Below are 16,780 nucleotides of genomic sequence, written 5' to 3'. Positions count from 1 at the left end.
CACCTGCAGAACGAACAGTAGCGGGGTTAGGCGTTGTGGCATGTCGGAGCAGCTGCCGAGCCCACGAAGTGTCGGTCCAGATGCGCGCGCTTTTACACCAAACAGCAACGTTGATGTCGATGTAGGTGGCGGCGGCGTCAATCCTTTCAGCACCAAGGGAGTGCTGACGTTGGGGCCATCTTTCGGTTGAAAGGGAGGCGTTGCCGGTCCGAGATGCACAGTAGATACTGTGGTTGGTTCGGTGTTGTGGCGATAACTTGATCCTGGTTCTTGTGGCAGCGGTGAAATCGCAGAAATGACCTGCAGAACGAACAGTAGCGGGGTTAGGCATTGTGGCATGTCGGAGCAGCTGCCGAGCCCAGTGGTGCTTGCATTGCTTGTTAAGATATCAGGCAGTGAAGGAAAAAAAAAAAACTGCGGGGGACTGAATAACTGGAGAAACTGAATTTTCAGGAAATTTGAACAGTAGCTTCAAACGCTCACGTGGAATATGGGCTTTTGTCCGGGAAAATCCTTTTTATTTCCCACTTTATTTATTATTTATTCCAAATACCTACAGCACCCCGTGTGCATTAATGTAGAGGGTTAATTAATAATCATAATAGCATCAAGTAAACATACAGAAGCAAGCTAGAGAATGGGAATACAGGTTTGCCATTTTTACAGGTCAGAACACATTAACAAACCGGGCTCACCAGCAACCAATGGACCTCTCCCTGTATGTAAACACCGTGACGTCAAGAAGCGCACGTGCGCGACGGGTGGCGCCTGCTGGCGGCCGCGAAATGCGGCTTCGGTTGGCAGAACGCGCCTGCGCCGCCGGCCCGGCCTGGCAGCGCGGTGCCCGAAAGGAATGATGTGCTGATGGTTCGGGCCGTCGCTGGCCGCATACATTACAGGTGGGGGTCTAGCTATCCTAGCTGCGGACGTCGCACCTCCATGTAGCTTTCTGCACCAACAACCTCCGCAACACTTTCGTATATGACGAGTGACGCTTTCGGATAATCAGTGCGTGACAGAACAGCATTAACGAGTCATTCTGAAGATTGGTGCGTTTGCGACGCGTTCCAAGAATGTTTTGTTATGATGCTTTATGTTAGGACACATACCAAGGAAAGCTCATTCATTGTTGTTTTCGAGGTCCGCTTAAGCTGAGCGCGGTGCCTCAGGCAGCCTATACGCTCCCTGTTCTTGGTATCTCTGCGTCGCCCGGAGACAGTGGCTTACGAATGATTTCATGTCGAGGGGGGAAAGGAAAGGTAAAGCATGAAAAGATTAAAAAGTAAAATTAGCAGCAACGAAACAAAAATATAAAGAGCAAAAACCAAAAATTATTCAAATAAAATTATCACGATGATGTCGTGCTCATACATAGGTGACCGATTGCTTTGTTACATTTTTCCCAAGTAAAATCGCGAAACGGCTCATTGCCATTGTGAGAGTAACATAGCAGCCACATATTGTTAGTGCGCATAGCTTGCGACAGTGGCACTGAAATAATTATCGGTACTCATTATTTCATGATAGTTAAAGTTAGTGTCCTTGTACACCCGCTGAATTCGCTGGCGTCGGGAGGCCGCAACAAAAGAATACATTCACTGAGTCCCTTCGCTCAGGGCCAACAGATATCGAGTTTTTTCGAGACGCGTGAGCGGCCCATCTCACGCCGAAGGCATGATGCTACATGCATGTGAGCACGGCAAGCATATCAGTTTTGCCGCGTCCTTAAGGCATAATATCTTTGATCAAGGTAAAACTTTATTGCATTTACAAGCAATGAATTTTGTTCGTCTTGAACAGATCTCCCCATACGACCAAACTTGTCGTGGTCGATTTGGCGGCAGGCGGCTATCGCGGATACTTCTTCGAAACATTTATTTGGCGTAGCTAAGCAGGTCAGGCATTCATTGTATTTAATAAAGTACTCTATCTTATCAAAACATGACAATATTTCCCAGCAAGAAAGTTTCCATCTGACCCCAACCCCGGTACTATTTCTGCTGGTGCTGCATGATAGCAGATGGTAAATGAACAGCATCATTTCATGGCAGTAATCAGCGCGGACTGCCAATGTAGACGATATGACTGCGCTTTGAAGAACAGCAGAAGTTCGAGAATGAGAAACGTTGCTATGAGTAAGAGCAGACGATGTCGCTGCTTGTGCTGCTAGCCTCTTCGGCGCATTGCACGCACCCACAATACCTGCCGAATTTACCTGTTTGGGGACGCGGCAAAGCCTGATGCCGCTGATTTTGCTCGCACGATTTGCTTAGCCGAGAGTACAGCAACCCACCGGCATCAGAAAACCGAACACATAAACACAAACTCCACTTTTGCGCGCGTCTAATGCAGCCTCACTGCATACGCGCCGCGCGCGGGTCCGAATGTTTTGCCAACCACCCTCCCGGCCACACCCAGCACGTGCGCTCGCCGTGATGTCACGGCCGCCGCGTGACGTACCCCGGGAGAGGTCCATTCAAACAGTCGCATTCAGGAAACACTTTCAACAGCAATTAAAGTAAAACATTCGGTGGTCGTACAATTCTATTTGGGCACAGGTTCCAGTCGCTAATGGTGTTAGGGAAAAAATGAGTGCTTCAATACGTTGGTACTGCTCTGGTGTGGCCTAATTTTTTTCTAAATTGTCTTTTTGTGCTAACACATAATTTGTTATTTTCAGGTAAGTGTTTTTATCAGTTCCAGTTAATCAACTCCTAATGTTGTAAAGAAGCTTAAGTCTGCAAAGTTTTATTTGCAAACACAATGCTTGCCACAGACAGAGTTTGACAGAGTGTATTATTGGGAAGTTAAAGTTACCTGTAACCAATAGCACTGCGCGTTTTTGCACTAGTACCATTTTTAACTGTTATTTTACCACTTCTGTATACGGGTTCCTCTCTGCGCACAGGTATTCTAGAATAGGGCTAATGTTGGTGAAGTAAGGTGAATTTTTAGTGAGTTAGGGAAGTCTAAAATTTCTCTGAAAAAAAGGCCTTTGCAGCTGTTGCATGAATATGGTTTGTCCAGTCTAACCTAGAGTTCATTGTCACGCCTAGATATGTCACGTCCTGGGCACTTTTTCATACACCGTGGTTTAAAAAACTGCTACACGGCAGTGGCTTTTTGTTATTAGTAAATGTTACATGGCAGTATTTAGCAATGTTCAAATTCATCTGACATTGCACACACCAATCTGAGACTTCAAATAAATCTGCTTGTAACACACATGAATCATTGACTTTCTTGACAGCGTGGTACTACATGCAGTCATCAGTGTACAGTCTAATATTTGACTGGATGCCATTTGGCAAATCCTTGACGAAAGCCAGGAAAAGCAGCAGCCCAAGGCCTGATCCCTTGGGCACACCCCAGGAATCAGTACTGGGGCTGCTGCTTTTCCTGGTTTCCTCACTGTGATACGTCACCCCACACTCACAGCTTGAAAAGGCAGTACAGTTAAACCTGGATGTGACGAAGTTCACAAAAATTCGCCTTTTTTCGTTACATCCAGGTTTTTGTTACATGCAGGTTTTGGGTTAAAGCTGGTGTGAATGGAGCAGAAACGAAACCAATATGCTAGACATTAGTGAGGATGAACTCACCCTTGTTCAAGGATACATTTCACACTGAAAAACTGCTTCTACACGGCCCCCGAATTCGCAAACGTAACTAAGTATCACTTTTGCTTTTTGATACTATTCGGCGCCTTAGCACATTTCAAGAACCAAACTTATGCTCAAAGGGCACCTTTTCGCGAACTTGGTGCAATTTCCTGCACTCAAAATATTTGGGGTTGTGCTATCTGGGGACACTGCACTGGGGGGTGGTGTTGTTCTTCCTCGCCGGCGGAGACGGCATTTAAAATTGCAAGCTTGTCTTGAAAAGACAAATCTTTTCGTTTTCAGGCAGCAGAACACATCACCCACGAACCCATATCCACAGATATCAGTGGAGACGAGACGCCTGCAGGCAGGCCAAGCACCTAATATACACCGCACTCACACTTGGAAACACATGTGAGATTGCGGTGCGGGAAAAATTCGCTAAATTAGTGCATTTCGCCAGCCGAGTTTTCAGTAAAAGTGCAGAAAACAACGATTAATCAGCTTAGCAAATTCGTTACATCCAGGTTAACTGTCGCAACTCCTTCGTTACATAGAGGTCGCAAACACATGGACTTCAATGGAGGTGGAAACGGGGAAATGAAAAACTTCGTTAAATCCGGGAATTCGGTACATAGAGGTTCGTTACATCCAGGTTTAAATTTACTGCACTCTGGCCAGAGAACGAGCTTTTTTTTTAGCTTGGGTAGAAACTGGCTGCAGTGAACAGTCAGGGCCGAACCCATCCTGGTGCATATAGCATGCAGAACTGGCGAAGGTGAACAAACGATGTGAAAAGAAAACAGAGGTTTCAGTGATTTTTTTTTTTTTTCATCCGGAAGATAGACGTTGAAAGGGGGCACGATGCCAACATGACATGCTAGTTCAAACAGACGTCTACAGCAGTAGCCATTTCAACTTGCCATGGCAAGTTTGCTTGGGTCAGTATCAACAATTAGTTATAAAGGGCCTGTAAGCTTTGTGCTGTGTCTTGAAGAAAGAAAAAGAAAAACTTTTGTGGGAGTGGTGTGCCGATTCATTCCTTAAAAGCAAGCTCCCCTTGGTTTGATTGGTGGGAAATTTCAGAAGCAAGGCCAAAAGGTTCTTCCAGGACCAGTCAAGGTTGCCAATGTCCAGGTCAAGAATGCTCCTGGTAAGTTTGTCCCTCCACCAGCCAAGAAGCCGTTTGTCAAGCCCCAGCAGCAACAGCAGCAGCAGCAGCAGCAGCAGCAGAAGATACAGCAGCAGCAGCAGCAGCAGCATCATCAGCAGCAGCAGCAGCAGCATCAGGAACAGAAACAACAGCAGCAGCAGCAACAGCAGCAACAGCAACAACAACAGCAGCAGCAGCAGCAGCAGCAGCAGCAGCAGCAGCTACAACAGCTGCTACAGCAGCAGATTCAGCAGCAGATACAGCAGCAGCTACAGCAGAAGATACAGCAGCAGCTGCAGCAGCAGCAACAACTGGCCAAGAAACCGGGTGAGTACCTCGCTTGCAGAGAACAAGGCACAGGCACGCTGTCTGTGTTCCTCGATTTCCTTCCACGGCCTAGGTTCATATCCCTTCCCGCTGTGCGTGTTGGTTTCTGTGAAGCTTTGCTTGGTGGACACTTCTTCCACATCTCCTTCGTACCGAGTTCTGTTCTCGTCTTTTTTATTAGGCATTGGCTGTTATCAAGGAGGTGTTTTTCAAGCAGAGCTTTACTGCTTTCATCCAGTGGTTTCGCGGAGGATGCGCAAGTTGTATTCCTGTCAAACGTGTGCCTATTTAAGTGCACTCGCGCCGAGTGCACTCGAGCTCCTCGAATGACACTTTGGCTGCGCGCTGCTAAACGTCGAAATAAAGTGTCCGTGGCTGTGATGTCAGGGACGGTAGCCGGTTAAATATTACGCAAAATTACTCGAAATTCCCCCTCTTGATCACGTGAGTAATAATGTAAGCATTTCGTTGTGGTTTCATTGCTCCAAATCACGATCGGTGCCTCGCACAAGTCCACAAAAAAACGAAGCCAGCACGGTGACTGAACACCGGCGCTGATACCTTTACTGTTGTTCACTGCGCAGCGAATAGCAGCGGCATTATCTTGGGGGGGAAATTACCTGAAAGCGTGGAATATCACAGAGAAGGCTGAAGCGATAACACAATCACCGGGCCACAAGAAACCACCTACGAGAACGCCGCACAGAACAGCCGCCATGCATGGAGCAAAACCCCACCAGGTGGAGCTGGCGCGTCGTTGAGAGAGGTTATTTTCTTGTTTTTCGTCGCTGCTTCTCATATCGTAAAAGTAAACGAACAATATATCTATTATTAACTTTTAACATTACTTATAATCATTTTTGAACGCCCGCGGTTTTACGTTATTTTTCCCAATTTTCGGACCTCTGCTCACGAGATTACTCACTCGGCGAGCTGGCCCCGGTACAGTGTGTGAGCAACACACTCAGCTTAAAGGGGCCCTAAACAGGGTTCCAAAGGTTGAGATTTTACGTGCGCAATCATTGGAGTACTATCCAAAGAACATCCTGTCGCAAAAATGATTTAAAAGCGTCCAGTATTAGCCGAGCTATCGTTCATTAAAAAGGGCCCGCAACAAGGCCTGGCGCATTCCCTCTTTAACCGCTCCTGCAAAGCACTGTGGAAGCGGAGACGCCACCGACCAGGCGCAAGACCTGATCGGTGACACCTAGAGAAACAGGGTTTCGTCGAGAAGCGCGCAGCCATTGGCTCCGCTCGGCGGTACGCCACGCTTGTAGCAGACGACGGCCAAGCTGAGCGGGCCAAGCGACGGCCAAGCTCAGCGGGGTTGGTCGGTGGCGGGCCCGCATCGAACGGCTCCTCGCGGCGGCCGTGCTCGCGGCGGCGGAAACGAGCGCAAACGAGTGTTTGAAGGCAAGATAGGGGGCTTCCTAACTGAACATGCTCGCTAACGACAATAATTGAAGATTGCCACCGATGACTATAGCGGCTCGCTTGCGGCTTGCTAGCCGCAAGCGAGTTAGCGTTTCGCGGTGAACTCGTCCCACCGAGGTCGGTGAAAAGGCTTAGCCTCGCCGCCGTCATCCAGACACTGCTTTGCGAGGCCGCGACGACGACGACCCCCCGCGCAATCTTTCACTGCACTATCACCCCCTTTCGCGTATTTGCAAACTGATTTTCAGCAATAGTCCCGTACTGGCGGGCGGTGACAAGTTTTAGCTGCTGCGGTGTATGCGTTATCGTGCGTACACCGCACAGTGGGCTGCTTGCCGCGGTTGCGCGTGTAGCGGCCGTTTGTGCCCGCAGAGATTTTCCGTGTTTTTCAGCGTTATTAATACCTTGTAAACGACTACAAACTCAGCTACGCTCGTGTAACGGATGGCGACGATAAACATTCGTCCATGCCACCCGTGCAGGACGAATACGCCGTGCCGCCGGTGCAGGAGCGCTGCGCGCAACCGCGTTTCTCCCAGAGCCGGGAACGCTGACTGGCTACAGCACTTAACGGGGCCCACCAATAGCGCAGCCGTACTGTTGAGAGCTTCGTGCGTCACACGGGTGCGTCACAACCGCTCTGTTGCACGTCAGAGCGTGCAAGTGTGGCGGCAAGGAAGCGGTAGGTGAGCAAGGAAGAACGAAAGCATCTTTGTTGCGTGTTTGCGCGGCCCCTGCTTTACGCAGAGGTGTAATATTTGGTATACATTGTCGTGAAGGGGTACTCTAGCGATTGCGCGATTGAAATGGCGACCTTCAGAAACCTATTTAGGGCCCCTTTAAAGTGCGTTCCTGTTAGAGTGTCACTCGCGTTTGCCGTTTAGCTGATCGTTTTCAGTCATTCTGCTTATATGACTGGTGGTCACCACCACGGTAGTGGCCAATCAGCTGATCGGTAGGCAACCATCCCCGCAGCGTTCCACGTATGCACTGCTGGGTCGACTTGGGCACATGACTCATCTCAAACCCGGCGAAGAGGAACGGCGCGTTCGCCGCGAATAAACGCCGCGTTCCCCGGCCTTCTTCTGTGAGCGTTGATGAACGTCTTTGAGCCGTGATCGGCAATACAGCTACATCAAAGGTTAACCAAGTGAAACCAAGGCTCAATTAGACTAAGCCAAGCTTTTGCTTTGCATATCCAAGATTAGCTGAGCTAAGCCGCAGCCTTTTTTCTTTTTTTTTGGACGGCGAAAGTTTAGTTCCTCCTGTACTTACTGCTGTAGCTCCCTAGCTGGCATAATGAGGCTGAGACTGGCCAGTTGGCGTGTGAAATTATGTCGCAAGATCAGCACAAGTAGTGTGTGCAACATCATCATGTTGTGGTTGGAATGGAAAGGTGGTGGAAAAGTTTGACCCTGAGGGCAAGGGGATGGGAGTTTGAGAGCGAGTGAATGGTCTTTTGTTTTTTATGGCTTTTGGTACTAAATTATCTCTGAACTTGTCCTTTCGTATGTTGCTCCATTATTGCAGTGGCATAAAGAGATAATGATCTTAAGTTGAAAATGATTTTTTGCCCAAATAAAAGCGGTAATGTCGGACGCCATGGTATAGACGTCCCAGGGCTTACAGCAAAAGCTGCAGGAAAAATGGTGTGCTAACGTAACTGAAAATTTGCGAATCAAATAGGTCCGCATGTTGCCTTTGGAGGAAAAGAAAGTATTTATGGCCCCTTCCAAAACTTCCATTAGTGTTTTGTTTAGGCAGAGCGAAGTCGAAAGTTGTGAAGTTATGACGGAACTAACAAAGATCCGTTGCCATCATGCCCAGATGCATCGCAGTACTTTCCAAGCACCCTCTATTGTTAGTGGTGTGTCGCTGTTTATTGACATGGAGGTCATGGGTTCAATACTTAGTTCTGTAATTTTTTTCTGTGTGCTATTTGTAACAGGTGCTTATTCTTTCGGCCATCTCTGTGGTCAATAATTGGTGGCTACTAGGTAGCATTCAGTAATGGCTTCGTAACAAATGGTAGCCTTGGATTTGTTAGGTCAGGTTAGAAAAGCCATTTGTCATACTCGCCTTAGATTGACGTGGGTTACTGCATTTGTTACTGTGCAGTGGTTAGGTTTCAAACGAAACATAGGTGGTGGTGTCTGTAATAATTTTTCTGGGCGGAACTTCAGTGGTTGTTTCATGTGTTCCAAGTTATTCCATTGAAATGAAACAGTAGCCATGATTCAAGGAAGGTGCAGTTGGCCTTTAAAGGGGCTTTAAATGGGGTTTCGGAAGGTTGCGATTTGACACTCGCAGTCATTGGAGGACTATCCAAGGAACGTCCTCCCACAAAAATGGTTTGCAAATGTTTGAAGCTCAGTTATTGCCGACTAAAAAGGGCCAGTCCTGAGGCCTGGGGCTTGCGCTCTTTCCTTGTACCACAAAGAAGCCCTGCGGATGCTATGGGCTCACTTGCTCGGAGCAAGACCACGTGGAAACATCTGTCACGGCTCTTGCGCTCCGAGACACACGGTCATTGGTTATGCTCGGGGGTTCGTCATGCTCAGCAGCTGACCCGCATGCTCCGCCTGCTACTGGTTGAGCACAGGTGGCGCGGGCGCCGCCGGTCGCTGTTTCTTGCGCCCACTGTGCTTGCATCTGCACGTTAGAACAGAGTGCTTTGGTGCCAAATTTGGAGAAGGGGAAAGAAGGGGTCCAAGCACAACACAGTTGCTCACAACAATTTTAGAAGATTTCCCCAACAACTAGCAACCCGCTTGCGTTTCTTACTTGTGGTGCTATTACGCCAAAGCGGTCCCTCCGAGGCCAGGTCGCGCAGAAAAGGCTTAGCATCGCCGCAGTTATTCGGTCACCGCTTGCAAAGCCACACTGACCACGATCCCCAGTGCAATTTTTCCTTGCACTATCATCCCCTTTCACGTTTGTGAAAACTGGTTTCCAGCAATAGCTTTGCTCTGGGGGGATGGCGGAAAGTTTTAGCTGCTGTGGCGTACGTCAGTTTGTGTGCGCTCCTTGCCCACCTTGCGGCAGTCGGGCATGGAGCATTTCCGCTTGCCGAAGATGCGTCATGCTTTTCAGCATTATTCGTGTTTTGTAGATGGTGTGCTGTACAGTGAAACCACGTTACAAGAGACACTCAAGGGACCCAAGGAACATGTGGCTTGTAACCAAGGTCTCTTGTATGCCATGTTGCTAACATGGCAAGCATAGTAAAACCAGCCAAACTGTCTTTATTCTTATAACCAAGTGTCTCTTGTAACAGTGTCTCTCGTAATGAGGTTTTACTGTATCTACGAACTCAGCTAAGCTCGCGCAACACATGGCGGAGATCGACATTTGTCCCAACGAAGATACACCACGCATGGTCGCCCGAACGGCCTGGATCACCAGTGGCTTTTCCAGGAGCGGAAACAGAGATAGACTGCTGCATTTGATGGAACATGCCAATTGCAGCTCTGTAGTCTCCAGCCCCAGCTGCGTCCTAGAGTCACATCTCCAGGTGTGACTACAGAAGGGGCGGGTGCAGAATGGCGATGAGGTTTCGCAGGTTAAAGGAGCCATGAGGACAAAACACAAGTTCGGTTCATTCGAAAGATTGCCTCGATAGAATCATACTGACACACTGTTAACACACACTTCGCTCAAATTAGCTACATAACTAGGAAAAAGCAAACGCAAATTAAGCACGGCTTAAAGGCTTTCCGAACGAACTATTTGTGCTTAAGTGTAACGCATATAAGAATGGTGCGGTAAACAATGAAAGTTACGAAAACTCGCGTAAGCATAGAAGTACCGATGCGCACTGCTGTTGGTACTGGGTGCACTATACTACCTGTTTTAGCTGCACAGCACTTCGCCGCTTTGAAGTTGTTTTACAGGACACTGGCCAATTGGCGTAAGCGGCATTGTCTTACGTGACCGTGTTTGTCGAGGATACCCCAGGTTTCACGAGACGATCACTTTTTACAGTAAGAGAAACAAGCCAGGCGCAAATACGCTCAAAAACAAAGCAATGGCGGACAACGGTTCGTGGATGACTACAGCAGCGTCATCTGGGAGGGCTGATGTACAGCAAGGCCGCAAACCCGAATGACACAGTGGAAGTTCGCTTGAATACACGCGCTTCTGACTTCATTGCTGACATTACGAAAACCCACGATTTGGCAGGAGAATCGAAAATTTTAACCTAAATTGAGCAATTTCTCAGTGAGTACGGCGTCATTTGCTGGCGGACAAGCGCTGGGGGCACTATAAAACGCGAAATCTTTCGAATAAAACAAACTTGTATTCTGTCTTCATGGCTCCTTTAACAAGGAAGGAAAGGAAGATCTTTTTTGCGTGTTTGTGTGTGGCCCCTGCATTACTCATAGGTGTAATATTTGGTATATGTTGTTGTGGGTGCGTTATGTAGCGATTGCACGCCGTACCATCATACATCTACCATGTATGATGGCAAATAAAATGATTTGATAAAATCGCAACCCTTGAAAAGCCTATTGAGGGCCCCAGTAAGAAAGGTGTTGAGTGTCTTAAAAGTGCTGCATTAAACCTTCTGACTGAAAATGGCTGGTGGCAAGCAAGCAAGCACACTGCCTGCAGCCTTTATTCATTTCTTGCCGATCCACTGCCTGCATATGCAGGCCACATCCTTGCATGCTGGCAGTAGTTTTTCATTTCCAGGCCTGTGTAGCAACCGGCTAGCCTATGCATACTCAGCCGGAATCGTAGATTTGTTTAATTGATATATTGTGGGGTTTAACGCGCCGAAGCTACACATGGCTATGAGGCGTGCCGTAGTGGAGGGCTCTGGATTAATTCTTATCACCTGGACATGTCTAATGTGTGCGAAAATCTCGACAGAGGGCCATTTTCGCTTTTTGCCTTTATCTATACAGCACCAATGATGGTGTAAATTTGTTTAGCCTTTACTTTTGATGCTGCTGGCTGGAGTTGAGAGGCACTACCTACAGACTGGGATGAACCAGTCTCCTGGTTTGTTGGAAATCACAACAGCTAGTAAAAACTGGCACTTAGAACCCTGCAATTTTAGTTCTGTAGCAGCAAAGAGTTTGTATGGATCCCAGTAATGTGCTCTGTGTTTTTGAATCGCTGCTCTTGATGTCCATGCATGCACACTCACGGGGGCGGTTATAACTCGAGCACAAATAGATGAGGATGGTAGCAGAGACAGGGCAGACATTTACTTGCCTGCATTTGTGCTGTAACGAGGTATGGACCGACCCACCCACCAACATGCCCAATCTAAGACCCTCGTGATCTTGAGCAGAAATGGTACTGCCGATGGCTTTTCATGCCTGAAATTGTGAGGCGAGTTTTGAAGGTACCCGTGTTTATTTGCAGTAGCTGAAATTCACCGCTAATTGGAAGATTGTTGGACTCTGTGTGAAGTGGTTTTGGCTTCCCACAACCAGTTTGTGTGGCAGGGAAAAGTGGGCATGAGGGAAGTGCCTGCTATTGTGCTTAAATACGGTTAATCCTTAAAGGGGCCGTAAAAGCAGAATACAAGTTTGGTTCATTAGGGGGACTGATTCGTCCCAATAACTATGGTATCGATTTTATCCCAAACTTAAATTAATTGTGGTATAAAGAAAACAGATTAAGCAACAATGAATAACCAGCCACTTTGCAGCGATTTTTCTTTGACATCACTGCGTCTTGTTTGTTTGATTGGCGGCTGTTCAGTCTAAGCCATCGCCAAGAGACATGACGTGGCGGTTGTACTGAGTCTCTAGTTCCATTTGATCGCATCAATTGATGCTAACCTATGGTTAGCATTCATGCTGATAAATATGTTTCAGTCCCGGTCCATGTTACATCGGTCGTGCCCATAACGCATCACTGTACATAGTGTGAAGTTTGAAAGTTCAGTCATTTTTGTGTTTTTTCGGTTATAAAACTTCTTTAGTGGCTGGAGTAGAGCTGAGTGAGTTGTCCTTTCAAACTGAACGAAGTTACGGTTTGTCTCAATGGCTTCTTTAACGCTTGGAACATAGTTTACCTCGAGCCGTGCACCTGTGGACATTGCTCAGTGTTTGAAGGTCTTTTTCTGCGTGGCCCACACATTTACATGCAGCACACCCCTTTGTGTGCTGTAAAGGGCCTTTGTGTTTCACTGGACATGCCGCATGTGGCATGAAAGAGACCGCCCGATTTGTATTCCAGGCCAGTGGAGGCCCTCGTCTGCGAGCTATGTGTGCCATTCGTGCGACGTTGTGTTCCGCAACACCAAAGAATACTTGGAGGTGAGTGCTGCTGTGTGGGCCTTGGAAGCGTGCGAGTTGTTGTTTCTTGCGGCCCATCGAGAGTATGACCGTACCTAGCATTGCCTAGCCAAAGATGGGCAACTGCTTTAACTGATAGTGACAAAATTCCTTTGAAAACAATACCGTAGCTTGTTCAGGGCTGATACCTACATCAGTAGCAGTCCGCATAAGAAAAAAAATGGGTAAAAAAAAGAAAATGCTGGGGTCGAATATTGTTAACCAAAGGCGTAGTGAATCTAGTGATTGAAAGTTTTAATTGTGGATTTTTTAATGCACAAGTGAAACTGTCATTGTGGATGTCGAGTTCCCTTTCATAAAGTTTCTGAAATGTGAGTGTGGTTTGGGGTTGTGATCACAAAAATAATTGCTGAATGATTGGTAAGAGGGGGGCAACACTCAGTGATGGGTATGTGAATCAGTTCTCAAATCACACGGGTATACTTTACTTTGAGAATCGAGTATTTGGCACAATATAAACTGTATGTAACGTATGTTACAGGAGTCTCGATAATTTGCACTGTATAACCAAAACATGCACAAGCCAAGCTACACGTGCGAACCACCTTTGAGACGTTCTTTATTTGCCAGCTCTTGAATGAATGGCACTAAAACACAGGCATGGTGTTTGTTTAAGGCCTTTTCTTCACCTGAGCTTCCATTGCATGGTTTTCTAGAATCATGAACATGGCTTCAGCTTTATTTGATTTGTTTTTGAGAAGATGCATTCCCCATTTATTGTTTAGAAAGAGCAACTTTCATGTTGGCAAAAGCCCAGCTGATACGGGCATTGCAGCAGTATCAGAGCAGAGATTTTCATGCACAGAGCATAAAGGAGGGATGCAGACACAGCACTGACTAACAACAGGACGTTTTATTGGAGAAAGTGAACATCTATAGTACCATCAAAACAGACATGACAAGTACACTTGAAGTTGCTAATTTTCTCATTGTCTGTGTCCATTCTTCATGTCCTGGGGCTGTGCACTGTGTATGATGAAGAATGTCTCTCTCATTGTCTGTGTTCGTTCTTTATGTCCGGCGGATGTACACTGTGCATGATGAACAACGTCTCTCTCATTGTCTGTGTCCGTTCTTTATGTCCTGGGGATGTGCACTATGTATGATGAAGAATGTCTCTCTCATTGTCTGTGTTCGTTCTTTATGTCCTGCGGATGTACACTGTGCATGATGAACAACGTCTCTCATTGTCTGTGTCCGTTCTTTATGTCCTGGGGATGTGCACTGTGTATGATGAAGAATGTCTCTCTCATTGTCTGTGTCCGTTCTTCATGTCCTGGGGCTGTGCACTATGTATGATGAAGAATGTCTCTCATTGTCTGTGTTCGTTCTTTATGTCCTGCGGATGTACACTGTGCATGATGAATAACGTCTAAATACCAACGAGCCTACCAGTCAACTCTTGTCAGAACAGAGGCCGCATTATTCTCATTGTTATTATTATTATTATTAGGTACTCACTATTATTCAAAACCGGTGTTCATCAGATGCTGCATTGTAAGTGGTTACCTCTCAAACGGCCTACACTATACCGTATTTATTTGAATATAAATCAAGCTTTTTTTCTAAATCTGTACTCGCAAGCTAGTATATATATGTGGCGATTTTTTTTACTCTCCAAACTGCGCCCTCACCTTATAATCGAATAAATACGGTGGTTGAATCCTTGTATCTTGTTTAGGTGTGGCTGATATGCTTCTGGATGTGGGTTGCCCTCTGTGTTTCCACCTTTGGTGCACGGGCGGTGAGAAAGCTGGCTGGTCATCACTGACCAAATGTTACGACAGTTTCAGTGCTGCTTACTATTCAACGCGACTGAACTGTGCCTCGTGACCGGTTTGCTGACTTAGGGGTCTTTTGACACAGAAGTGTTTTATTCCCAGATACACAAACACTTCAATGACGTCATGTCTGTCACAGAAGTGATGCCAGTACAACGAAGTAAGCGGCCTGTAAAGGGTGGTGCACCCCCGCACAAGGGGTCTTCTTGCGGGGAAGCAACCTTTAGTACTGAAGAGTATGTTGTACTTTAGGTTGTACGTTTTCGGGTCTTATGTTTTAACACGAAAGTGTTTTATGTCGGGATACGCGGAGATTTCACTGACGTCATATCCGTCATGGAAAGGACGCCAGTACACCTTTGCCGAAGTGACCCGCCAGCAGGACGTCGCTCGCCAAGCACACCCACGAGACAGCCGCCGATTCGCAAATCATGCTCAGCTGCAGGTTTCGCTGCACATTTCACTTTCGTGTTTTACCGATTCCTATGAGTGAGGAATCAACCACAGTTTTCTTTCTCTGTCTGTGTGCAGCACTTCAACAGCCGGTCGCACCGACTTGCTGTCGGCGCCCACGGGGTGAGTAGTCACTTCGCTCTCTGCAGCTGACGGTGCGGTCGTGTGCTGGTAGCATTTCCTCCCGCCTGTGTCTATTTGGTCGTTCAATGCAGTGTGGTTGCAGCCCTGGGGCACTTGTGATGTGCTACGTTTCCGTCTTCTTTTTCGCTGCCTCCTAAATTTAGTCGCACTGTTTGACTTGTGTTACTTACGTGAGAACGGGTTTGCGGCTTAAGCAAACAGTGCATTTGATGAGAACTTGTTTTATATGTATATACAGTTAAACGTGGATATGACAAAGTTGACAAAAATTCGCGTTTTTTTTTTTTTTTTGTTACATCCAGGTTTTTATTACATGCAAGTTTCGAGTGAAATCTCGCATGAATGAAGCGGAAACGAAACCGAAATGTTAAACATCGGTGATGCTGAACTCGCCCTTGCTAAAGGATATATTTCACACTGGAAAACTGTGTGATTTGTGCCTGCTGCATCTACGTGGCTCCAGTGTTCACAAACATAACTTAAGAATCACTTTTGCCTTTTGATACTTTTCGGTGCCTCAACGCCTTTCAACAACCAAACTTACGCTGAAAGGGTGCTTTTTCGCGAACTTGGTGCTCTTTTCCGCACTCAAAATTGTTGAGGGCATGCTAGCCGGGACACTGGTGACGTTCTTTCTCGCCGGCGGAGGCGGCCTTCAGAATATCGAGCTTGTCTTGAAAAGACAAAGCTTCTCTTTTTCTGGCAGCAGAACTCGTCACCGACCCCACAGGTATCAGTGGAGACGCGTGACTACACGCCGACAGGCAGGCCAGGCACCTAGCCCGCACCGCACTCAGACGTGAAACCACGCGGGAGATTGTGGTGCGGGCGAAATGCACTAAATTAGGGCACCTCGCCAGCCGATTTTTCAGAAAAAAGGGCAAAAGCTATGGCTCATCAGCGTAGCGAATTCATTACATCAAGGTAACCGTCGCAACTCCTTCGTTACATAGAGTTTGCTAACGCGGGGGGCTTCAAGGGAGGTGGAAATGGGGAAATGAAAAAAATCGTTAAATTCAGGAATTTGTTACACAGAGGTTTAACATCTAGGTTTAACTGTACTTATACAGTGAAAACTCGTTATAAGGTATGCTCGGGTATAACAAATGTTTGAAAAACGTTTGGTTGATTTTCCTATGTTCCCCATGTTAGCAACATTGCATAGAAAAGAAAACACGTTTTCTAGGTCTGTCCTGTAAATTCTTCACTATTTAGAAGAGGCTCTGCAAGAGGGACCTTATACGGAAGATCCTGCGGGAAACTGCCTCAAGGGTGGAGCTTAGGCATGCATCCAACCGACCACTGTTGCTCCAGAATGTAAAAAACTCCAGAACATCCACAGCACTTTGAAGGCATTGTGAGGCTTGAAGGGCGAAGTGCTGTACCTCCAAGAGAACGAAAAAAAATACAATCTGTAGTCACTAAAACTACAACTAATGACTTTTTAAACCATCCTTAGCAATTTTCTACAGACATGTTTAAACACGCACTGATGCCGACGTGTATAAGGTGATCTAGTCCAGACTGCTCAGTGGTTTTTTAATTTTCGGTTGCAAGGTCCCAGGTCCC

The 16,780-nt window shown here is 46.9% G+C and overlaps 1 protein-coding gene across 5 annotated transcripts in view; it reads left to right on the top strand.

Annotated features, from left to right (window-relative positions):
• The window catches only part of LOC144152586 (uncharacterized), an 89,770-nt gene that overhangs the window by 47,323 nt on the left and 25,667 nt on the right, over positions 1–16,780 (top strand). For 4 of the 5 annotated variants that reach the window (XM_077683894.1, XM_077683893.1, XM_077683895.1 and 1 more), the window contains exons 8-10: positions 4,689–5,082; positions 12,715–12,794; positions 15,146–15,190. In XM_077683894.1, the coding sequence (XP_077540020.1) occupies positions 4,689–5,082; positions 12,715–12,794; positions 15,146–15,190 (519 nt within the window). The remainder of the gene's footprint in view (positions 1–4,688; positions 5,083–12,714; positions 12,795–15,145; positions 15,191–16,780) is intronic. The other variant, XM_077683892.1, reaches the window with a different exon arrangement.

This window comes from Haemaphysalis longicornis, unplaced genomic scaffold (genome assembly GCF_048455015.1).
Source record: "Haemaphysalis longicornis isolate Haplotype H1 unplaced genomic scaffold, Haemaphysalis longicornis Haplotype H1 scaffold_9, whole genome shotgun sequence".
Taxonomy (NCBI): Eukaryota; Metazoa; Arthropoda; class Arachnida; order Ixodida; family Ixodidae; genus Haemaphysalis; species Haemaphysalis longicornis.
The sequence above is the reverse complement of the archived record's forward strand: the minus strand, read 5'-3'. Positions and strand labels throughout refer to the sequence as shown.